This window comes from Octopus bimaculoides, chromosome 24 (genome assembly GCF_046866305.1).
Source record: "Octopus bimaculoides isolate indiv1 chromosome 24, ASM4686630v1, whole genome shotgun sequence".
Classification (NCBI taxonomy): domain Eukaryota; kingdom Metazoa; phylum Mollusca; class Cephalopoda; order Octopoda; family Octopodidae; genus Octopus; species Octopus bimaculoides.
Window position 1 is genome coordinate 14981486 of NC_142951.1, and position 25911 is coordinate 15007396.

Below are 25911 nucleotides of genomic sequence, written 5' to 3' on the forward strand. Positions count from 1 at the left end.
CACATACAAAAATACATATTGTACATACGTCCTCACACTGACCTATACATCCATACACACAAACACATGCACAAAAAAATACACAAGCAAACGAGGTACTACTAAAGCAGAGTGGTCCCGAACGCGCAGTCGCGCGTCCGCGCTAGCTAACCCTAAACATAAACACATGTATTCATTTTCACACGCGTACGCGCACTTTTTGTAGGATCGACCACTCACGACTAGCTAGCGCGGGTGCGCGTTCGGGACCACTCTGCTTTAGTAGTACCAGCAAACGATTTGTGAAAACAAAAAAGCTGCGTGTGTGTGTGTGTGTATATATTGTTGGCGATTTTTTTCCTTCGTCTTCCTTTTCTCTTGGACTTTCCTCTGTCTCCTGTTTCTGAAGAAGAGCTTTGCTCGAAACGTAAAATACCCTTTCATTGCCTGAGCGTCTCATTAATACTTTGCATGTACCACATGCTCGCGTTGTTGTTTTTTTTCTTGTATTGTTTTATTTTATTTGTATATATATATATGTAAATAAAACAATATATGGCGAAGGTAAAGAATACGCACACCCGGTGTCTAGAGTTAGGGTTGCGCCGAAAACGGGTGGTTTGCGTATTTTTACCTCCGCCTATATATATAGAGAGAGAGAGAGAGGGAGAGAGGGGACTGTTCAGTTCACTCACGGAGATGAAAGGAAATGTCGGATTCGAACAGCACATGAAAATAGAAAATTATGACCGGAAATTGCCGAATAAATAGGTAAAATTGCTGATTTGATCAATGACATCTACATGACTTTCTCCGCAAGATCGCCATTAACTTTTTAATGTTTCTAGCTTTAATGTTAATACGAACGTAAGTATTGTTTTTTATGCTGATTGGTGTCTGATTTATATCTAAGCAATTTCATTATTTCTTTTACGTCAGTTTTACCTGTTAATTCTTCTTTCAAATATGACAAGTGCTATGCTTCGCTGATGAGGTTACAATACGATCGCAACACGTCCGGAGTTGTTCCATGCGCTTGCTTGTTTTGCTTCTTGCTTGCTTGCTGAAATAATTAAAAACATTAAGCATTGACATAATGTTATTTTTTGATCGTCATAAACAACCAGCGTACCTGAAAAATACTTTCGTTCTTTAATAGGAGCACTCCGTCGGTTACGACGACGAGGGTCCCAGCTGATACGATCAACGGAAAAGCCTGCTCGTGAAATTAACGTGCAAGTGGCTGAGCAATCCACAGACACGTGTGCCCTTAACGTAGTTCTCAGGGAGATTCAGCGTGACACAGTGTGACATGGCTGGCCCTTTGAAATACGGGTACTACTCATTTTGCCAGCTGAGTGGACTGGAGCAACGTGAAATAAAGTGTTTTGCTCAAGGACACAACACGTCACCGGGAATTGAACTCGCGAAATTGAACTAATTGAAATTATCGAAATAAGACAATTTTTTACATGAAATAAATTCGAATACAAAAATTATTTTCTGTTCTATAACACAAAATAGATAAGTATACGAAGTTTGAAAGTCTTTCGGTACCAAAAACACTACATAAAACATAAATGAAAACTGGTGCCCCCGTTTTGAACAAGATCCGGAAGTGTTAATTTTTACAGGCATTTCGTTTGTCTTTGTTTTGAGTTCAAATTCCGCCGAGGTCGACTTTGCCTTTTATCCTTTCGGGATCGATAACAAAAATCAAACCAATTGTCCACACAGATTTTCAATGAGACCACCTAACTTTATCCCGACTTCCACTACTTGTTTTATGATCCAGTAAGTGAAACTATAGAAGTCAGCATACATTGATCGACATTTGCTGGAAACAAAGCAATGAAGCGAAAGTCTAAAATGCTTCTCTACTGATATCGACCTGCCCTATATCATTGTCTGCAGTCAACTGTTGCTCACCAAATATAGGGGGTTCCTATAAGGTTGTTATCCACCCCTGATTGGAACTCTCCCGTATGACATGTAAGCATGCTCAGTGACTTGCTTTAATTTCCGCAGATGCAAATACTGCTGTATATGCAGCCACTATAGAGGGAAGAATGTAGACGGCAAAGTTATTTCACTACATAGATATCTTGCAAACGTAGCTATTTGTCGTATTTGGCTTCAGAGATCGAGACTTGTGAGGAAAGACTTTGTTTACACTGCAAATAGCCAAATGTGTTCCCAGCATTTCGTCAATTTTAATGGACCATCGAAAGATCACCCCTTGCCATCCGTTTTTCCAAACAAAGTATTTAAAATATCAGTAAGTGCATGATCATATACGCTGTTAGTAGATGAGTGAAATGTCTCTTTGATTTATCTCCTCATTAACAGATTAGAACATGTTAAAATTCAAGAGAGAAACAAATTCGAGTGGTGTACGTTGGGCTAAACACGAATGTTTAATCTAATAATTGTTGTGTTGATGTACAGGTATTTTTAATAAAGAATTTTGCATTCAAATAATAAATACATTGAAATTGTTGTTAATGTTCTGAATGATTGTGGGAATTTCGAGTAAGCCTAGCTATGATATTTTTCTTTATATATATATAGGTCTAGCATATTAAAAAAAATCCGAAGATTAAAATTATATTACATACAAAAATAAGAGGAATGACCAGCATATAGTAGTCCACTTTTGTTGGTCATTCCTCTTATTTTTTTGTATATATATATATATGTGTGTGTTTATTTGATTAAATAATGAATTTACAGCATTGAATCTAATATTCCTCTAATTAGACTTTATAGTGTGACTGTCCCTACCTCTTCTACACCTCATCATACTCATGGCCAAATCAGTGAATGGTTGCTGAAATCAGATTGGGATCAGGCAATACTTCACCGAGAGGAGATATAAGCTTCTGCTTATTCCTGTCTGAAGTATCGTCCGATGAATTTACTTTGTTGACATTCTTCATCGACAGAATTTGTATACCTTTCAATCAAGTCCGCCTTTCTTCCAGTAACATACTGTCCATATAATCTTAAATATTTCTTTAACTCAGGCACAGTAAGTACTTCGATAGCTGAATCATCAAGCTGCTTTATATCCATGATAAGACGTAAAACAATAACAATAGCGTGGGTAGTCTGCGGAAGTTTAATTGTCTACATGGAGCGCCGCCTAGCCAAGGGAGATAACCTACTTATAGGAAAGCCCTATACATAAGCTCCACAAGGCAAGTCTTTGTGGATATGAGGCCTCAAAAAGAGAGAAAAATCTTACCTTTGATAACCCCTTGTATAGACAACATCCGATGGATTTTTTTCTCCCTCATCTGAATGTGTTACTATTCACCAAACGCAGCATCCCAAACAGCACATTGCTGAATTACGAATTAATCCCAACGACGCAAGAAAGTTAATTGTTCTTCCATATTTTGTTAATGATGTCCCAATTCTCACGGGTGCTTATTGTTTTAAGAAGTTAGTCATATATTCTATACATGAACAATTCCAAAATAAACTTTTCAGTTCCAAAGATAAAACATTCTCCCAATTTTATTTCATCGCCGAGTTCAGTCGAGTACTACCAAATATTTTACTTTTCTTTTTATTATACTGATCTTTACGTTCTGAATAATAAAACGAAATATCGTACATACTTCGTAATGGAGGAAGGATGCAATAATAGCCATGAAAACGATTAATAGTAAAATGCCGAAATTAAACTAGCCTGTCTATCTATCCATCTCCGTATATGATTACCTGTCACTCGTAACTACTTTACGCCGTACCAAGGTAATGCTTCTTTATCTTATTACATATAAAACAACGTGACCATACGTTTTTCACGTTCGAATATGAGCTTTTAGTCTAACAGCACCATCACCGTGTTTATATCGTTGTCAATGGTACAAGATGAACGCAGTTCTTCAATAACGGGATTTTGTTTTTTCAAGCAGGTCAATTGTTTGTGCGTTCTTCAATAATAGTACAGTTTGGTTCCTCTTTAAAATATTTGGTGAAGTTTTGGAATAACTGTCACTAACAATGCAAAGCAAAAAATTGGGGAGTGGGTTTTAAAAAAAAATATTTCTTTAGTATTCGTATGTTTCATTCAGGGAAAATATGACTTTAAACGTTTTTTTTCCCCCACAAAAAATTTGCAATTTTCTTAATTTTGACCCCCCCCCCCCAAACCATCAATTTATATTAGATATTATTGGTTTCAAATTTTGGTCCAAAGCCAGCAATTTTAGGGGAGGGGTAAGTGGATTACATCAACCTCAGTGTTCAACTGATCCTTCTTTTATCGACTGTGAAATCATGAAATGCAAAGTCCCTCGGCGGAATTTGACGGCAATATCGGAATGTTATTGCTTTCATTATTTTACTGATAACTTTAAAAAATAATTTTTTCACTCTTGGAAATTTGCTGTAGATTTTAGTAAGCTATATTCCAATCAAAAAAAAAATTTTTTTTTCGATTTCAAGAAGTCCAGAACACGAGTCCTTAAATTCAGCAACAACATTGTAAATGAAAAAAAAGTTAAACGGTAGTTATGATAATTAAAACAATAAAAAAAAACGTTAAAATTATTAATAATATATCTAATAAATAAATAAGCTGGAACCATAGAAAATCAATGCTGTTTTCTTATTTTGTTAATTTCATACGAGTTGGCGGATGTGACTCAATAATTCGCTGAGGAGATTTGACTTCTCTCGCAAAATCTAAAAGCGCCGAGAAAGATATATTCGTCCAAATGACTGAAAGGTAATGTTATAATGGTCTCTGTTGCAGAAAGATAAGGTAAACAAGACGGAGACATTGGTAGAAAGGGCAAAATCAGATGAGTTGTCTGAACCGACATATGATCGAAAGCGTTCTATACATAACAATCCCTGTTTTAGTTTATTGAGAATTAAATTATCAAATGTGACTATTTCTTTTGAAATGGTCAAATTATAAAGCTTATATTAGTGTGGTTTCTGGCTAGGATTGTAAAACACACCCAAGAACGCTTCCTGTAGCCATTTTGATTAACGAACGGTCGGGAGAAAAAAAAAGGGCAATAGAATTTATATATTAAAAAAAAAATTATTTATTTGTTCAGAACTTTATTGATTGTAGTACAGGTATTTTTACCCACATTGACATAATAATATCAAAGCGAAATTTTAATTTAAAAAATGCCTTATTTTCAGTGGCGCAGACAGATAACAGACGTCTGCCTTCATTCAATTGAACGGTTACTGAATAAGTAGAGTAAAAAGTTTCCACTCGAAAATTCATGGAAAATAAGAACAAAAGCAAAGTGTCCGGTAAACGTATATTTTCATTGTTGTTTAATCGACCTTGAACAAACAGACATAAGACTAGAAATATATTCAAGCTATGATCATTACCGACATTTCCCCCCATAAATGCTGTTCTTGTGTGGGGGTCAATTTTTTTGTTTAAACGGTTCTTTGTTATTCATTGAAGATTTGGATACTTTATCTACTTGCAGGTTGAGCGACCTCATAAAAGTCCCCCTAAATGGCTCGCGTAAATTTTCCTACAATGTTTATGGCGTTATTTCACTTATTTGTCGTGTATATCTCTATGTACACAACGTACAAAGTGGAAGAAGAAACGACACCATTGCAAACGGCTTTCCAGATATTTTAATATCGTTCGTAGATTATGGTGGAAATTTATTGATACGTAAAGGGATGGAAATAAAGCAATTATTTCAACTGAGATCACGTATGCAGATATTGTACATACTAGCATTGCTCAGGCTGAGAAGTAACTGTTAATGGCTTAGAATTATTCTTGATGAAGATATATTCACTGGAATAGAATGATAATATTGGATTTCTCAAGAAATCCAATAAGAATCTGTGAGATTATAAAAATGAGATTGTTTCCCAGTCTGGTGTTCCATGCATTTTGCTACATGCGCATACACACTCAATGTAAATAGTATATTAATAATTTTAATTGTGTAAATGAAATATAATTCAAACTTTAAATAAGGACATAAGATTAAGTAAATGTAAGAACAGTTTTATTTTATTTGGAACTTTTCTTCTTGAAAATTATTTCTTGAAAATTATTTCATAGAAGCATCATTTTTCTAATGTGCGAAAAATGGAATGCTCAGAGGATGACCTCACATTCAAATATTGGAGCCTCAATACTTGAAGTGGTAAAGAAATGATATTAAATTGCAATGAGCCTTGGCTTATTCAATATTATATATTAGAATCTGTATGTGAAGGATCAGATCAACTAGAAGCCTCATTATCATAATTGTCAGTGCCATTAGATCTGTACCTACCATAATCTTGGTATGTCTGAACTTCAGAGTTCATAATTTTTTTTTTTACCAGCAGGGGCTTAATAAAGAAATTACGGAGACTCCCAACTCTTGAACACCCCACATAAAATAATCAGAGAGTAAGCAGTATTTCTCAGGATGTCCAGTAACGTCAGTGTTTGTCCCTGAGATTTATGGACATAGCAAAGCTTAAATGTTCTGGAAAGTGAATTCTTTTTAAACTAAACGGGCACCTCTGTTGAAAGAAGTAAAATTCTATGTATAATTACATCCTCTCCTTTGTTGCACCCTGTTAGAATAGTCTCATTGACAAGTGGCAGAAACCTCTTAACCATTAGTCTTGTGCCATTGGATAGTCACTGCTGCTATAAATTACACTAGAACTTTTTTTTTTCTTTAAGCAGAAGTTAATCGGTGACCCTGCCAGTGCAGGTGCCACTTAAAAAGCATCCAGTCCACACTGCAAAGTGGTTAGCATTTGGAAGGGCATCCAACTGTAAAAACTGTCCCATAACTGACCTTGCCTGTGCTGGTGCTACATAAAAAGACTCGGCCCACACTGCAGAGGAATGGCATCCAACCATAAAAAAACCATCCCAAAACAGACAAAGAAGTATGATTAAGGTTTCTGCCTGGCTGGCTCCTATCAAACCATCCAACCCATGCCAGCATGGAAGGAGGACATTAAACAATGATGATGTGTTGGTAGACCTAAAGACTAATGATAACTAATGTATTTTAAAATTCTGCAAGATAGTAAGCTGTTTCTTTGTGATCCACAACAGTCTATTGATTTGGTGCTATGACTATTTCCTAAAAGTGTCTGCAACAGCTACCAGTTGGTACTGTTAACCCATTTTTTATTATTTTTTTATACAACAGCTTGCATGTTACTTAAAGATGTTACAAGTTAAGGAACACTTTTGATATCAATTTGTTTATTGTCTTAACCATTATACTTACAGGACCTGGGTCCATAGTACCATTACTGTCAGAAGGAAGTCTTCCCTCGCTGAATTCATTGGCTTTCACGTTTATTGACAGCTTAGAGAGATGTTGACTTTAATCCAAAATGATCACTATTTAAGACAAGCACGAATTTCATATTGCTTTTGTTCTCTTATATGAGATCTGCTGTCACTCAAGTTCTACATTGTTCTTCCCAAGGGCTTTAGAGCTCTTTATGCATTCATCCCAGACAGTCATTTGATATCTCTTTAGAACCTATCCAGTTTTTAACACATGGAGAAGTAGCCAGTTTGATGGTATCAGGTTACATGGATTTGCACAAGTATGGCTGCTGTAATCTCTCTACAGGATTATACCCTGCCATTGTTCATGGACCTTGTTTGTGTCCAAGTTCAAGAGGAACTCGACAGATGAATGTACTGTTATAGCCTGCTGGAAGGAGTCTGGTTGCAACATCTGAAGAAACAACTGCAATAGCTATAGCTTTAAGTTGATGGACATAGGCAAGCTATGGACTGCCCAAGAGTGTCTTTCTAGTTTCACCAGGAACATCAGTCAGTCACTCAATCAAGTCAAGTGACTTGCCTGTACCAATGTAATTCTTCTTCACCAGGTGTCCTGAATCAAGTGGTGTGACATGAATGCCTGGCCTGGATTTGAGTCACCTTGGTCTTTCACTGACTGAAATTGCTCATCCCTGCACACCATGACCACAGGTTACTTTAAATTCATAGGATGCAGAAATGGTGAACTATTTCAGCATAGGAATTTATTGAGTCAATGACGAATATCACTAGATGTTGAGTGGACAATCAACAAACTGTCAACAGCCAGGGTCAACCAGGAGCATCAAGAAATCAAATTCCTGCCTCTTGTTGACAAACAATATAGGAAATAATAGAAAAGATTACCATTTTGGTTCATTATCATTAACATATGTTATTAATGTGTTAATATATGATGCCTTTCTAAATTTCTGTTGCTAAATCATTGACTTCAGTATGGTCAGGTTGAGGGAGGCTCTATGTTTGAAGTTCTTGGCCATTTATATCCTTAAGCTTGTCAATGATGGCTGCATGTATGGAAAATCACAGATTTCATGTGTGTATTTCCATACCAAGGTTCATTTGTTGAGCATGGTGCTTAAAATTTTTGCAAGTCCATCATGATACTTGAACCAGAGCTGAAAGGCTTGGATGCTTCACAGCATTTCAACAGCATGGTGGAAAGAACCCTAAGACTCTTGCCTGTTTTTGTAATGCATATGTTTCTGGCAATGCTGCTTCCCACTGGGCATTATTATTCTTTAGCAATCCAAATACAAAGTATGTCTCTATGTAGGTGGGTGCAAACTTCACCCTTAACAATTCAGAGATATTGAAATGAACTTGAACCTTGCACTTTATGGTGCGGAGTCATAGAAAACGTTCATGTTGATTGGGGGTGTACAGGATACCTGCTTTCAGAGACTCTGTCAAAACTCATGTTGGGTTGCAACAGGGACACCTTGCTTCCTTTCTTTCCATTGCTTGTTGTTCAATGTATAAACTGGACCGACCATGATTGTACAGTAACGCTTTGTAAAGGTATCGTATTGACACAGCTTAAAAATAGCTGAAAGTGTTGTGTCCCTTGGACTTTCTGCTTGCTGCGCAGCAGTTATTTGGGTGGAATAAACCTATTAATCATTTCCCAGGTGAACCAGCAAAATGTTGTGTACTGGAGTATCTTATAATTCTGCTTGTTTCTCCGTTACTTAGCCTGTCCGTAATGCTTTATGATTAGTTGAAGGTGGAGGGAGAGGTGGTGGTGAATGAAATGTGTATTTTTTTAACTAATTTTTTTTTTACTCCATTACTTAGCCCATCTGTAACACTTTCATGTGATTAGTTGAAGAGAAAGGCGAAGAGCAAGAGAAAAAGAGGATAAGACAAAGAGGGAGACTGCTATGTATTAAGTCTATAAAATTGTGTATAAAGTGCATTAAGTAATCATCGTATTCCAATTTCTTTCACTTTTCAATGAGTAGCAGATGAGCGACTATCTTTCCATACAGATACAAGAGAGGCTACGCTTTCAGGTCTTTTGGATAATGTTTTCAGAAATAACCCAATAAGGTTACCATTAATTCTGTGAATATTCACAGGTCCCACTAATCTTTATGAATGTGGGAATATAAAAACAAAAGCAAGAAAATCTCATCGCTGTTCTGATGCAACGTAATATATTTGATACGTTTTGTTGAATTACAGAATTTAAAATTGATGTATGCATATCCCCTTTCGCATTCAGATTACTCTGTCAAATGTATTACTTATTTATTCACATTGTTTTGCATTAATCAAACACTGTCTCGTAGCTTTAAAATTTCAATGATGTGGTTGGTTGTTTATTTTTAGAATGACATTGTTTGGTATGCGTGAGAAACTGGATCTGGCTGATTTGAATATAAACATTTGGGTCGAATATTGCTGGTTTAAATGCTAAAAGGTCAGGAGTGAGCAGTAAATTACATACTACCCATCAAGGTTTGGAAATTTGGTTGTTGTCTTCTGTTAAGAAGGATAGCCATCGTCATCTTTTTGAGGTTTCTTTAACAAATAGTTTTGGAGAACATTTCATGAATTTGTTGTCTTCCATGCAAGGTGAATTCCTGTTGAGGATATCTCAGGGTTCACAAACAATAGGGAAGGTCATATCAGCAGATCCAATGCTCTGCTGATATGATGAAATTCCATTTGTTAACCAGATGGAAATGTGTGCATGTTGCAAGTCCTGTTTTTGCTAATCTCTTATCTAGATGTGACACCTACCAGTCTAGAAATTTGGCTATTAGTAATCAAATGCATTTTGCTCAGTTTTAAGTGAAAAATTCTAGCGGTGAATGGCTGATTGGCCATGGACAAAGAAATCTTCTTGAATTTCTTTCCATTTGGAGTTGCAGGTAAAAGTAATGAGTTCTGAGATTCTAAAACAGCAAATGTGTCATTGCATCTTCTTGTGTTTGTTCATGGATGCATTGAGAACTGATGCCAAGCTGCATCATTATTGATTCAAATGTTTGGAGTTAGACACGAGAGAATTTAAAAGAAATTTCAAGTAATTTCTAGGTGATAATATTTATATGTTCATTGGTTAGTTCAGTTCACATTGTTATTTTAACTATTTAGCAACATTAGTCCTTTGCATGCAGACAAGATGTCAGTGTTACTTGGTATTCTGTAGGATATGAGATTTCAACATCTATTTCATGCCCAGCATGATAGAACAGACAGGATACTGGTGTCAGATAGTTGGCATTCTTTAGAGTATGACATTTCAGCAATAACAATTACCACCAGTGACATAACTAGGGTAAACTGCACCCGGGGCAAGCCACAAAAATGCACTCCCCCCAATTACAAAATCCATATTATACAGTACCTATTTGTTGCAAGTAATTAATGTTTTAAAGCAGCATTTTAGGAAGAAATACTTTACGAGGGTTCATTTAGCTGCCAGTTTGGTGCAGTTTGTAATTCAAAATATATTTTTTTAATGTTTACTTTTACGAAACCTCTTTATTTTAACTTTTAATGCACCAGCCTCCCCCATTGAAATATTAAAAAAACTCTAATGTGTGAAATGAGATGTAATAAAAAAAAAAGTACAATTGTTTCAAGTCTCATCTTTCTTGCTTGTGATGAGGCGAATTGATCAATTATATCTTCAAAATCAGTTTCATTTGTCTCTTCACTTTCAGTGCTCAGAAGAGCAAGGTCATGCATGCGGTCCTGCAACATTGATGTCCACAAATAAGATAGGATTAACTGCATCTTGCTGAACAATCGTTCGCAGCTTGCAGTTGATACCACTATTGTGAGCAGTATCTGAAGGCCAATGCACAAATTCAGAAAAACATTATTCTCCATCTCAAACAATGAATTCCAGGAGTTTTTTCTGGTCTCGTTATCGCAGATTTTGTTCGAATAGAGAGCAACGTCTGGCAATCCATTATTTCCTCAAAAAGTTGTTTACCGTCAATGTCGCCACAGTAATGAGAAACTAATAAATCACATTTTGATCGAAGGCCAACTTTGTCAGGATGTGTTGGATAGCAAAGAGAGTGAATATCAAGGAAGAACCCGAACTTGGCATCGATATTGTTAAGACGGACGAATCTTTCTTCCATTTTTGGTTGAAGATGGTGAAGAACAGCGTTCATAATGGTGTCCATCTCATTGGTTGATGCTGGCTTTTCATCTTCGTCATCATCAAGAGGTAGTCTTTTTTGTCTCCCTTAATGCTTTTTGATTTCTACGTTCCACTTCTGACAAATCTAGTGATTGGTGGGTAATAGTACAGCCATCTTTTAAAAAGCTGCTGTTGAAGGGCTTTGAGATCTTCTGCAGCATCTTGGAAATTCATTTCAGAATCTTGCAACCGTTGCTGAATGCGATCAATGTGAGCGAGAACCCTGTTCCAAAATTCAATCAATGCCAAAAAATTAAGCACTAACATTCACTTAACAAGATTGACGGTATCACAACACCTATCAGCTGTCTCATCATCATTATCCATCAAATGTTCGAGGAGATGGAGAAATGTTAAAAAATGAAATGACAGCTATATCACCTTTTGCTACATTCAAACCAATAAGATTCTGTGAATGATTGTCACAATTCACGAACAAAACTTGACTGTTCAATTCCTTGATTTTGTGTTGAACACCGCTTATATTCCCAGCCATAACTGCAACTTACAGTCAGTCAACGCTAAGCCATCGTTATCTAACTCATTCAAAATTACTTTAACCAAACTGGCTAATTTGGAAGAAGCCTAGGAACAACTCCTGAACACAAACTGTCTTTTTTTTTTTAAATCAATGTCAACATATTGCACAACTCGTGACATTTGTTCTCTATGAGCTTGATCAGGAGCTGTGTTGATCATCAAAGCGTAGTAATGTGCTTTTCGAATGCGTCAAAGCAGACTGTTTTTTACACTGGCACCTAAGATATGGATAAATTTATTTTGAATGGATGCTGAAAGATAAGATGTAGATCCAGGTTGGCTTTCTACCTGATTGAGAAATTCTCTTGTGATGGGGTCAAATGTGGCCAAAAGTTTTAACAACCTGATGAAATTTACCAAGATTTGACTCCTCTTTTAACTGAAATGACTCCCTGTGTCCTTGCAATGTGAGGACAAAGAAATTTGATTCAGTAAAGAACTCGTCAAGATACTACAAGATACTACGCCATCTCTGTCTTTCACCTTCAGTTACTGATTGTAGCTTAGCATTGATTAGTCCCTTCTTCTCAAAGTTTCTCTCAAAATCTTTCCACAATGATTTGGCAAATTCTCATGGAGAGGTATTCTTTCCGGTTCCTTTCCGTTGGTAGAATCCACATTCTTTTTCTAATGAGAACTGCAGATTGGACCGCAAAGAGAGCAGACAGTAGATGCAATATGCCGCCTTCTTAGAGGGTGAGTAAAGGAGCCATGAGCGCAGTATTTCCTCACTGCTGCCATTTCCTGCCTTTCTCCTGAACCATGTCTTGTTCGTTGGTAAGAAAGGACTGTCCGAATTCTGAATGAATTTTTACTCTTTAACTCTTTTACTTGTTTCAGTCATTTGACTGTGGCCATACTGGAGCATCGCCTTTAGTCGAGTAAATCGACCCCAGGACTTATTCTTTGTAAGCCTAGTACTTATTCTATCGGTCTCTTTTCCCAAACCGCTAAGTTACAGGGATGTAAACACACCAGCATCAGTTGTCAAGCGATGTTGGGGCGACAAACATATACACACATACATACATACATACATATACACGACAGGCTTCTTTCTGTCTACTAAATCCACTCACAAGGCATTGGTTGGCCCAAGGCTATAGTAGAAGACACTTGCCCAAGATGCCACACAGTGGGAATGAACCCGGAACCATGTGGTTCGTAAGCAAGCTACTTACCACACAGCCACTCCTACGCCCATGTGAAGGCACACTTCATGTTCTTGTGACAAACAAGTCATAAATGTTGTACAGAGAAAAGAGTAAACCTTAATGTAGTCATAATTAGAAGTAGAAAACAAATTACTCTGCTTTAAGAATCACATTGTAGAACCCAGTTGAACTGTTCTACTGCTTGTAGTATTGTTTTGTTGAAGTACCCCAAATATCCAAGGATAGAAATGGGACAACCACTTTTGAATGATCTTATTAGCAGTCACACATCCGCTCGGGTAGGACATCGAAGTGTTTATTGATAACATAACAAACCATTTACAGTATGTACACTGGAAGTTGAAGCTATGCGGAAATGGAAAATCGATTAACACTGATAAGATCAGAATGAACTATTTTTAGAACCACAAAGAATGATTAACAGTTAAATGAATAAACAACAGTTAAGTAAATTTAACATAGAATGTTTACCACCACACTTAATTTTATACCCTTAGTTGTGCAGTAGGCAAGGCGAAAATATGTGGGTTTCACTCAATTGAGCCTCAAGTCTTTTTTGACACCCTTTGTAAAAATGTCCCGACATGAATGTAGACAGCCATCATATTGTCTTTACCTTTTAATAACAGCATAAAACAATAAACTGGAGATCCATCTTTACAACTGCAATTTTATAAGTGGAATTCAAGCTTATTGTATTATGGTCAATTCTGTGCCCCTACCCCACTTCAATTGGCACTTGGGGCACATGCCCCTCTTGCATTTTTGCGTAATTCAGATGACAGTTTATTCACTGCACCCTGTATATATACACACACATATATATGCATGCATGCACAACCATGGCTAAGAAGCTTGCTTCAACCATGTGGGCTTGGGTTCAGTCCCACTGTGTGGAACTTGAATAAGTGTCTTCTATTATTGGCTGACCAAAGCCACGTGAATAGATTTGGTAGATAGAAACTGAAATAAGCCTGCTGAGTCCATCACTACTGCTTGACAACCAGTGTTAGTGTATTTATGCCCCTGTAATTTAGTGGTTCAGAAAAAAACCAATAGAATTAGTACCATGCTTAAAAAAAGAAAAATAAGTATTTGGGTCAATTGATTCAACTAAAGATCCTTCAAGGCAGTGCCCCAGCATGACCACAGTCTAATGACTGAAACAAGTAAAAAAGATAAAAAGATACTAATTCACAATCCTAGAAATAAGTTTAACCCTTTTGATACTAGCCCCACCCTAAATAACTGTCTGTGGTCCTGTGATAACAAAATCCCTGTTTTAAAGTGATCTAAGTTCAAATCTTCCATCAAAATTTGAACACCTGCTTTCTAATTTTTTATCATTTAGGCACAATGCCAGCAGTTCTGAAGGAAAGGGGTTAACAGATCCCATCGATCCAAGTGCTTGACTAGGTACTTTGTTTTATCATCCGCAGAGAGATAAGCATAAAGTTAACCTTGATAGGATATGGCCTCAGAATATAAAAAGAGGCTGACACTCTTATGATTCTACCAGTCCATCACCCTTAAGCATTGAAACCGACCATCTCCTACTAAAATATTCTACTAGTTTTATTGTTCAAACTGGCCTGATTGAGCTTTTCACGCCTGCCCTACAATCTCATCCTAAAAATAAACAGTCACATCATTGAAATTTCAGAGCTATGAGATAATGCACAGTTGATTCAAAAATATTAAATAAGCATTGCACTTGATAGAGTATTCTGAATGTTAAAGAGTTAATGATGTCAATTACTTTACTAAATTCTTCATTCTTTTCAAAATTAATTGAAACAAAGTGTACCTCATCAGAAATGTAATTAAGTGTTGTTTCAACTCTCTTTTCTTCTCCATAATAGTTATCCTATGTTTGCAGTAATTTGCTTCTTTGATCAGTAAACATTTCCACAGTTTTATTTCATTATTTTCCTTTTTCTGTATATTTACAGTTGAAGACTTTTACAATGGAAGATGTAAAGAGAAGCAATATTATGGAAGACAGTGGAAATTTTTCAAATTCCCTCTTATCGGTTATCAACAAGAACGCCGTAAATGATACAGGCAATGCAGCTAATTCACCAAAGATTCCTGTTATTGTGGTCCCTGACTCCAAAGATACAGAAGATTCAGTGCCAAAGCATCACCTCAAATTCCGAATGAGAATAAACAACAGTAATGAGGCTCTGTTTGTAATTCTTCCAAACAGCATTATTTGTTTGATATGTTATAAGAAATTCCTGCATATATCATTGTTAAAAAGCCACATCTTGTGGCATCTTCATCGTGACGATGTTCCCAGCAATAATTTATGTCATTCTTGTAAATCTAATGCTGATATCTCTGACTGTCCATCATTCAAGTTGATTAAGAAGATCATGAGAAATTTCTTATTATCAACAATAAAAAAGCGACAATCTTTGAAAAATAATTCCCGGAGCTGTGGAGATGATCCAAATAACGACAGAGTGATGATTACAGAAGACACGTTTACTATAGAAAATGCAACAACAGAAACATCAAGTAACAATTCCCATTTGGATAACAATAATTCACTAATTCCTTCTAATACTGACAATAACAATAAACCAAAGGACTTGAAAGACTACAAAGGAAACTCCATCCAAGATGATTTATTTATAGAAAAGGCTGTAACTTCTGACCAAAAGAAAAGAAAAAAAATTTATGAAAGTTCAGCTGTCAGTGTTAAGAGTTGTGTAGAACCTGTAATAGATTCAAGTGAATTTATGCTTGTAAATGGACAATACAAATGTTTAAGTTGTTCAAAAGATTACACTCAAAACACAATCAGTAATCATATAATGTGGCATTTTCACAAAGGTGTTGACTTGTGCTCTAAGCTGCACTACACAAGTTTCAGTTCTGGTGACACAATCTGTCCATTAGTAGTTCAGATTATAAACTATTTAGTATCTAAGGAAGGAAAACCAATACAAGTGAACTGGGGTAAGAATAATGCTGGGAAAATAATTTTCAAAGTCATGTTGATGAAAACTGGATTGAATGCAGATACAGTTGTTGATAATTCTATTAGTCTGACAGAAAAAAACAATGTATCCAGTTTTCAGAGTGATAATGCCACTCCACCAGTTGCCGAGTACACCATAAATGAACCATTAGTCCAGGACCATTCTGATGGCAGCGACACACAAAACTTAACTTGCAACTCTAAAGCTGGCTCTAGTCATCCAACAGATAAAAATTTGATAAGTGAATGTTCAAATGACACTCTTGCAGCGTGTGATAAATCAGATGAAAGTTTACCATTAGAGAACGACAACCAGCCAGTACGTAAAGCAAAGACAGAAGTAACAACAGCAGGCACTGGTGGAAATGATTTACATGTTCATCCAGTTAAGAAATCAGATTCTTCTGCTGATGTCTGGAGTTTTTATAAATGTATGGTAACAGGCTGCAACTATTCCACTTTATTTCCTGATAATTATTTGAAACATCTGAAACGACTACATGAAAATATGCACTTTTACCAATGTACCCATTGCGACTTTACAGCTGACACTTATAGTCTTATAGTAAAACATCTGAAAATTCATACTCACCCAACAGAATTTCTATATCCTTGTGGTTCCAGTGATTGTAGCTATTACACAAGGGTTCTGAGCCTGTTACCCAAACATTTTACTTCAAGTCACATCAACTGTAAAAAAGTCGTCTGCAAGCACTGTGCTACTGAATTCCCAGACCTTAATCAGTTATTGGAACACTACCATTGTAATCTCCTGAAGTCAGTTAAATGCTCTTACTGTCCTGCACGAGACACTGTCCGTCAACATATCCTTCACCATCTCTCTTTATCACATCCAGGGAAGCCGCGACAAATTATTGTCAGCAGCCAACTTGTATGCAGTACCAAGAAACAAGTATTTGAGCATTTAAAACTACTGACAGAGAGTACAGTCAAAGTTATGAAGGAAACCCTAATATCAGAACAAGAAGAAACTGCAGGTTTTAAGACAAGCTGCTTGAATAATGACAGTACAGATGATGGAAGTCATAGTGCTTCTGAAAAATATGTAAATGGTTTGATAAATCCAAAAAATCATACAGAAGAACAGTGTAAGACTGAGGATTGCTCTAATGAACAGAGTGAAACTTATGGTTGTTCTAGTAAACAGGGTGAGGCTAATGATTGTGCTAGTGAACAGTGTAATGGTTTGAGTGATTTTAAACAGGCACGAGAACAAAAAGGTGTTAAAATGAAGCAGCTGGGAAAACAAAAGAACAGAGTAAAGATCAAATTAAAAAATTCTTCTCAAGATATCTCATCAATAGAAGGGTTTAATTGGGGTGAACAGATGCACAATAATACTATCTCAGTCTCTAATTTTATTAATTTTGATATAGCTGGAAAAGAACTTGATGCTTGCTTGAAAATTTGCTACAAATTTATGGATCAGAATTTAAAGTGCAACCTTTGCTTCCAAACTAGAAAGTCGAAACAGGAGATTCATCTTCACATTCTGCAGTATCACTTCCATTGGTATCTCTGGCAGTGTTTTAAATGTAAAACAAATACGTATTCACTTGAAGAAATGCATTGGCATTATCAGCACAAACATCAAGGCTGGATTATTTGTGTCAAATTTCTTTCCTTACCACAGCTGGCAAAAGGTTCTGATGGCAAACTTTGCCTTCAGAAAGAACAAAAGATTGTTTCAGTGAAATCTCAGAAATCAAGGAGGACTGAACTGTACAAACAGATTCAACAGCAATGTGTATATGAAATGGTGGCTTCAAGAAAGTCTAAGAGGAAGGAAGAAACAACCAATAATAAGCAGAGAAACAAAAAACTGTTTATATTTCTAAGCGACTCTCAGCCGTTGGATGAAGCGGAGAAAATTCCAGATAATGATGAAAGTACTAATAATCTTCGAAAAGGTGGATTTGAATCTGAAACAAATAACAAACATAAAAAATTACACAAAAGATCTTTAAATGATAAAAATCACAGTAAGATGAAGAAAATGAAGTTTTCTTCACCCTTGAATAGAAAAATTGCGATAGATACCTCCAACACAGATTTAAAGATTGAGAAGAATATCAAACAAGATAATAATTATGAAAATGACTATGATAATAATTATAATACAAATAAATTACTGCTTAATGTTGAAAAACACTTAATGGTTGCTCAAAATTCAATTCCATTAAGGAGAGTCAAAAAGGAGAAATGCTTATTGTATCTTAGTAAAGAAACATCTTCAGTTAATGATACAACTTTGAAACATAACCAAGCCTTTCTAACTAGTAACATAAATACAGCATTTGATAATAGTTGTAAAATAAAAAGTGAGCCAACTGTCAATAACAATAAGAGGAAGATCAGTTCAGATACTGTTGAACTCAGCAAAGAGACAACTGGCCCAGGTGTTAAAATCACAATAGTGAAGGCTGACTCAGATGTTGAAATTAGTAAGGTAAAGACTGGCTCACCTCTTGATAATAGTAAAACAAAGACTGGCTCACCTGTCCATAACAGTAAAACAAAGACTGGCTCACCTGTCGATAACAGTAAAACAAAGACTGGCTCACCTGTCCATAACAGTAAAACAAAGACTGGCTCACCTGTCGATAACAGTAAAACAAAGACTGGCTCACCTGTCCATAACAGTAAAACAAAGACTGGCTCACCTGTCCATAACAGTAAAACAAAGACTGGCTCACCTGCTGATAGCAACAACACAAAGACTAGCTTAACTGTTGAGAGCAATAAAGTGAAGACTGGCTTGGCTGTTGATAGCAGTAAAGCAAAGACTGGCGCAGCTGTTGATAACAGTAAAGCAAAGACTGGCGCAGCTGTTGATAACAGTAAAGTGAAGACTGGCTCAGCTGTTGATAGCAGTAAAATGAAAACTGGCTCAGCTGTCGATAGCAGTAAAGCAAAGACTAGCTTGGCTGTTGATAGTAGTAAAGCAAAGATTGGCGCAGCTGTTGATAACAGTAAAGTGAAGACTGGCTCAGCTGTTGATAACAGTAAAGTGAAGACTGGCGCAGCTGTTGATAACAGTAAAGTGAAGACTGGCGCAGCTGTTGATAACAGTAAAGTGAAGACTGGCTCAGCTGTTGATAGCAACAACACAAAGACTAGCTTAACTGTTGAGAGCAATAAAGTGAAGACTGGCTTGGCTGTTGATAGCAGTAAAGCAAAGACTGGCGCAGCTGTTGATAACAGTAAAGCAAAGACTGGCGCAGCTGTTGATAACAGTAAAGTGAAGACTGGCTCAGCTGTCGATAGCAGTAAAGCAAAGACTAGCTTGGCTGTTGATAGTAGTAAAGCAAAGATTGGCGCAGCTGTTGATAACAGTAAAGTGAAGACTGGCTCAGCTGTTGATAACAGTAAAGCAAAGACTGGCGCAGCTGTTGATAACAGTAAAGTGAAGACTGGCGCAGCTGTTGATAACAGTAAAGTGAAGACTGGCTCAGCTGTTGATAGCAGTAAAATGAAAACTGGCTCGGCTGTCGATAGCAGTAAAGCAAAGACTGGCTTGGCTACTGATAGTAGTAAAGCAAAGACTGGTGCAGCTGTTGATAACAGTAAAGCGAAGACTGGCTCAGCTGTTGATAACAGTAAAGTGAAGACTGTCTTGGCTGTTGATAGTAGTAAAGTGAAGACTGGTTTGGCTGTTGTTGAGAGCAGTAAAGTGAAGACTGTCTTGGCTGTTGATAGCAGTAAAGTGAAGACTGGTTTGGCTGTTGTTGAGAGCAATAAAGTGAAGACTGTCTTGGCTGTTGATAGTAGTAAAGTGAAAACTGGTTTGGCTGTTGTTGAGAGCAGTAAAGTGAAGACTGTCTTGGCTGTTGATAGCAGTAAAGTGAAGACTGGTTTGGCTGTTGTTGAGAGCAATAAAGTGAAGACTGGCTTGGCTGTTGAGAGCAATAAAGTGAAGACTGGCTTGGCTGTTGAGAGCAATAAAGTGAAGACTGTCTTGGCTGTTGATAGCAGTAAAGTGAAGACTGGTTTGGCTGTTGTTGAGAGCAATAAAGTGAAGACTGGCTTGGCTGTTGAGAGCAATAAAGTGAAGACTGTCTTGGCTGTTGATAGCAGTAAAGTGAAGACTGGTTTGGCTGTTGTTGAGAGCAATAAAGTGAAGACTGGCTTGGCTGTTGAGAGCAATAAAGTGAAGACTGTCTTGGCTGTTGATAGCAGTAAAGTGAAGACTGGTTTGGCTGTTGTTGAGAGCAATAAAGTGAAGACTGGCTTGGCTGTTGAGAGCAATAAAGTGAAGACTGGCTTGGCTGTTGAGAGCAATAAAGTGAAGACTGTCTTGGCTGTTGATAGCAGTAAAGTGAAGACTGGTTTGGCTGTTGTTGAGAGCAATAAAGTGAAGACTGGCTTGGCTGTTGAGAGCAATAAAGTGAAGACTGTCTTGGCTGTTGATAGCAGTAAAGTGAAGACTGGTTTGGCTGTTGTTGAGAGCAATAAAGTGAAGACTGGCTTGGCTGTTGAGAGCAATAAAGTGAAGACTGGCTCGGCTGTTGAGAGCAATAAAGTGAAGACTGTCTTGGCTGTTGATAGCAGTAAAGTGAAGACTGGTTTGGCTGTTGTTGAGAGCAATAAAGTGAAGACTGGCTTGGCTGTTGAGAGCAATAAAGTGAAGACTGTCTTGGCTGTTGATAGCAGTAAAGTGAAGACTGGTTTGGCTGTTGTTGAGAGCAATAAAGTGAAGACTGGCTTGGCTGTTGAGAGCAATAAAGTGAAGACTGTCTTGGCTGTTGATAGCAGTAAAGTGAAGACTGGTTTGGCTGTTGTTGAGAGCAGTAAAGTGAAGACTGGCCCGGCTGTTGAGAGCAGTATGGTGAAGATTGGCTTGGCTGTTAAGAGCAATAAAGTGAAGACTGGCTTGGCTGTTGTTGAGAGCAATAAAGTGAAGACTGGTTTGGCTGTTGAGAGCAGTACAGCAAAGACTGGCTTGGCTGTTGAGAGCAGTATGGTGAAGATTAGCTTGACTGTTGATAGCAGTAAAGCGAAGACTGGCTCGGCTGTTGTTAGCAGTAAAATGAAGACTGGCGCGGCTGTTGATAGCAGTATGGTGAAGATTGGCTTGATTGTTGAGAGCAATAAAGTGAAGACTGGCTTAACTGTTAAGAGCAATAAGGTGAAGACTGGCTCAGATGCTGAAGTCAGTAAGGTGACAACTGACCCTAAAGTCACTAAGGTGAAGACTGAATTAGCTGTTGATATCTGTACTGTAGAAAATGGTTCTGATGTTGAAATTAGTGAGGTGAAAAGTAGCTTAAATATTGACATCAAGAGAATGAAAAGAAAAGGTGGTTTGGATATTCGGGTGAGTAAGGTAAAGACCAACTCAGATATTGAAACCATCAGTAAGATGGAAACTGATTCAACCGTCAGTTGTCATAAGGTGAAGTCTGGCTGCCCTGTTGGAATCAATAAGATGAAGACTGATCCAACTGCCAGTAGCAAAAAGGTGAAGATTGACTCAACTGTTAAAGCTACTAAAGTGAAGAATGAATCAAATGTTGGTAACAGGAAACAATCCACAGTCAAAAATGCCCGTAAAAGACATTTGTCGAGTGAAGTTACATCTAATAAGAAAAAAGTTCGTGTAAAATGTAGTACTGACAGTCAAGACAAAAAGAATGGATCAAGTCCCAATGGCTGTCATAGGATAAAGAATGCTGTATATTTTGATATTTCCAGTAAGAAAGATTTGTCGGCTACCAACATTTCTTGTAGGAAAACTATCACAACAAAATCTAACAGTTCATTTAAATATGTCGATAGTTCTGTTACTCTTAATAAGAACAAAAACGTAACAAATGTCAGCAATTCTAGTAAGAAAATACTCAGCACCTCCACTTCCAGTGTAGTATTATCTAAAGCTGATAGTTCCAGTAAAAAGATTCTATCTTGTGCTCACACTTCTGATGTAAAATCTTCATCTAAAGCCAACACAGCCAATAAAAAGATTTTATCTAAAGCTGACACATCCAGTAAAAAGATTTTATCTAAAGCCAACACATCCAGTAAAAAGATTTTATCTAAAGCCAACACATCCAATAAAAAGATTTTATCTAAAGCTGATACATCCAGTAAAAAGATTTTATCTAAAGCCAACACATCCAATAAAAAGATTTTATCTAAAGCTGACACATCCAATAAAAAGATTTTATCTAAAGCCAACACATCCAATAAAAAGATTTTATCTAAAGCTGACACATCCAGTAAAAAGGACTTATCTAAAGCCAACACTCAAAGCAAAAAGATTTTATCTAAATCTAATATGTCCACAAACAAAATGTTGTCGATAGTTGACACTTCCCAGAACAAGACTTCATCTAAAGCCAACATATCTGTTAAGCCTGTACAAAATAACACTAACATTTCCAATAAGAATACTTTGACAAATGCAAATGTTTCACAGAAGGGAAGGGCTGATACTACTACTACCACTTCATTTACTGGGGTGGTACATCAAAGTGTTTCTGCCTCCAAGAGAGGCTCAGATGCTGTTAGAAAATCTAGTAAAGTAGCAGCCAGTTCTAAAAAATGTAAATTATGTGAATTCACATCATTGAAGATCTTTAAACTGATAAAGCACATGACTGTGAAACATGCCAAACAATATAAAGACTTCATTACAGAAAAAGAAATAAAAATTATAAAAGATGCAATTGTCAAGAACTCTAGAAACGAGTATGTTTGTCCATTTTGCAAGCATTGTTGTAGCATTCGCACAGATTGTAAATTACACATATATCACAAGCATTTGCATTTAAAAACTCTGAAGTGCAACCAGTGCATGTTTTTTACAAGGTTCCCATTTCAGCTAGAACATCACCTTTCATTTCATTTGAAATAAGAATATTAGGAAAACCAGAGCCTGGCATTGTTCAGTTGGAAATTTCACAGGAGTTGAGATTAAAAATGTAAACATCTTGTAAAATAGCAATGGGTTACAGCTAGGACAATAGAGCACTGTCTAGATGCAAATGTCGAAATGTTTAGTTTTGTCCTTCCAGTTTCTAAGTTCAAAATTTACAGAGATTCTAAATGACAGTCGTATTTCTGCAGGGTCGAGGTTAGTTTAATTAGCTGGATCTCTTCTCTGAAAGTGGCCTTGTGCGTGTGTAATTTATAATTCACTAAATATATTCTAATTATAAACAGGGAAAACAAAGTATGAGTTTAGCTTAAAAAAATATATTCGTTTTCAGTCCCATAAGCTCTTCTAGGTTTTAAACAGTTCATAGATCTGCACTTTGAGCTGTTTTGCTAAAACGCTGCTTTCTAGAATTTGCAGCAAAATAAGTCTTATTTTATGCTTCTAACTGGTCCATAAAGCTAGCTTTCAAAGTAACTTGTTTTACAACTGTAAATAATGATAACTAAACCTTCAACAACCAATATCCTCAGTTGATTTTATTCTGAGGGTAATAAAAGTGGTTGCTTTTGGGCCATACAGAAACGATACATTGAAAGGTCATGTTACTGGTTATTTTTTACTGTGAGGGTAGAAACACCATACAAAGGTTATATAAATATTTGAGCAAACTATGATCAGAAGTCACATTTGATTCCAAATTAAAACTATTTTGCATTGCTTCCCATTGCCAAGAACTTTGACGGATATTCATTTACCAATTATTGATCACAAAATGCAGCGTGAGCATTTGGTATTTAGTTCATTTGTATAAGATTAATCTGTTTCATCAGTTGTATATTAAATGTTCTCCTTGTTTATATTTCATAATGAATAAATCAGTATTTTCTTAATTTCTTCTCATTTTAATTTAAAAAAAAAAGATTTCTTTCATTAACTATTTTTGCTGCAGAAATCAGAAATATTCACTCAAAAAAAAAAAAAAAAAATTCATTAAGGTGGCTGTGTGTTAAGAAGCTTGCTTCCCAACCACATGGTTCCAGGTTCAGTCCCACTGTGTGGCATCTTGGGCAAGTGTCTTCTACTATATAGCCTCAGGCTGACCAAAGCCTTGCGAGTGGATTTGGTTGATGGAAACTGAAAAAAGCCTGTCTATGTATATATATCTATGTGCATATCTTTGTGTCTGTGTTTGTCTCCTCCATCACTTGACAACTGGTGTTGGTGTGTTTACGTCCCTGTAACTTAGCAGTTCAGCAAGGGACCAATAAAATAATAGGCTTAAAAAGTAAGCACTGGGGTCACTACATTCAACTAAAAATTCACGGCAGTGCCCCAGCAAAGCTGCTGTCTAATGGCTGAAATAGGTAAAAGATTAACTCAAGAAAGCAATTTTATACACCAATGTAAAATGAGGAATGTCATGTTTGAAACTTTTTTTACTTTTGCAAAATGTAAAAATGCAAAGTTTATTAAGACGACTTGCAGAAAATATATGTGTGGGAGAGAGAGTACATGTTTATGTCTGCTTGTCTCGAAAAGGATAGTCAAGCTGTAAATGAATGTCGCTGTCATACAAACAGTATCGTTGAGTTCCAACATTCTGAAATAACATCACTAGTCATGAGGAAATATTACCTTACTTGGAAACTAGTAAGGGTTGGCAACAGGATGGGTGTCTGGCTGTAGAAAATCTGCCTTGACAAAATTCCAGCTAAACCATGCGAGCATGGAAAAGTGGTTGTTAAAACAATGAATTAAGTGGTTAATTATTAATTCCCTACTGTGATCAGCAGTGTTGTGTAATTAAGCTATTGCTTTTGCTAGGTTTGTGTGTTGAGTTCAAAATGTTTTTGAGGCTGGAACATCTAACATGAAGTAATTTTACTTCCTCCTTCTGATGGAATGGAGAAAAAAAGCGCCTTTGATTTAACTCTTTAGTATTTAAACCAGCCATATCAAGCTTGATATCCAGTAAGTTCACTGCAGGGAAAGTTCATCATCATCAATTCACTATTATTTTTCAACAAAATAGTTTTAACTATTAATGGTGAGATACTATGGATATATTTTCTCAGTAAACTTTCCTCATGGTGAAATGATGGTGGTGAACTTACCTGTAATCATCAAGCCCAAATATTATACCTGTTTTATGCTCAAACTGACCATATCTGGCCTCTCACAGCTAGCCTACAATGTCATTTTAAAAATAAACAATCTCATAGTTAAAATCTCAAAGTTACAAGATAATGTATGATTATTTCAACATAATGTGAATAAATGAGCATTACATTTGACATCTGAAAGCTAAAAGGTTAATTTGTAACCATTGACATACAGAATTGCAGATTGTTGCATAAAATTTCTTAAATTACCATTTAGATTTGAACATAGAATCTGGTAGTTAAGTGACAGGAGTATTGAGGGGCAAAAACTATAAATGTACTGGATTAATTTAACTTTTTATTTTCTCGTTGCTATATCTGGAGGAAGGAGTGTTGTCCAAGGCCTCACAAGACCTTGTTGATATTTTGCTAAAATAAGATGGCAGAACTGTTAGCACACTGGGTGAATTGCATCATGGCATTTCGTCAGTCTTCGTGTTCTGAGTTCAAATGCTGTCAGGGTCAACTTTGCCTTTCATCCTTTCAGGATTGATAAAATAAGTACCAGTTGTGATCAATGTAATCGACTTACTCCCACCCATGAAACTGCAGGCCTTGTGCCAAAATTTGAAACCAATATTCTGCTTAAATAAGGCGGCAAGCTGGAAAAATTGTTAGCACACTGGGTGAAATGCTTTGTGGCATTTTATCCATCTTCATGTTCCAAGTT

General features: G+C 36.5%; 1 protein-coding gene and 1 long non-coding RNA gene across 4 annotated transcripts; one reads left to right on the forward strand and one right to left on the reverse strand.

The window, feature by feature from the left end:
- Window positions 1-763: 763 nt before the first annotated feature.
- LOC106881877 (uncharacterized) lies at window positions 764-5035 on the reverse strand. The gene is made up of 2 exons (XR_001410913.3): window positions 3227-5035; window positions 764-1042 (listed from the first exon to the last, which is right to left on the reverse strand). It is a non-coding gene; the product is annotated as an uncharacterized LOC106881877 (long non-coding RNA).
- LOC149131206 (uncharacterized) lies at window positions 3631-23969 on the forward strand. Of its 3 annotated transcripts, none has more exons than XM_089341487.1 (2): window positions 3631-3741; window positions 15142-23969. In XM_089341487.1, exon 2 carries the CDS (start codon window positions 15157-15159, stop codon window positions 23053-23055), a length of 7899 nt encoding a protein of 2632 aa, XP_089197613.1. In that variant the 5' UTR covers window positions 3631-3741; window positions 15142-15156; the 3' UTR covers window positions 23056-23969. The 3 variants fall into 3 exon arrangements, with proteins under 3 accessions (XP_089197613.1, XP_089197614.1, XP_089197615.1); XM_089341488.1 differs by lacking the exon at window positions 3631-3741 and adding an exon at window positions 4601-4720; XM_089341489.1 differs by lacking the exon at window positions 3631-3741 and adding an exon at window positions 5158-5268.
- The last annotated feature ends 1942 nt before the right edge of the window (window positions 23970-25911 follow it).

Excerpts from the sequence above, each read along its gene's own strand:
- LOC149131206 (XM_089341487.1), top strand. The coding sequence starts at position 15,157 with ATGGAAGATGTAAAGAGAAGCAATATTATGGAAGACAGTGGAAATTTT.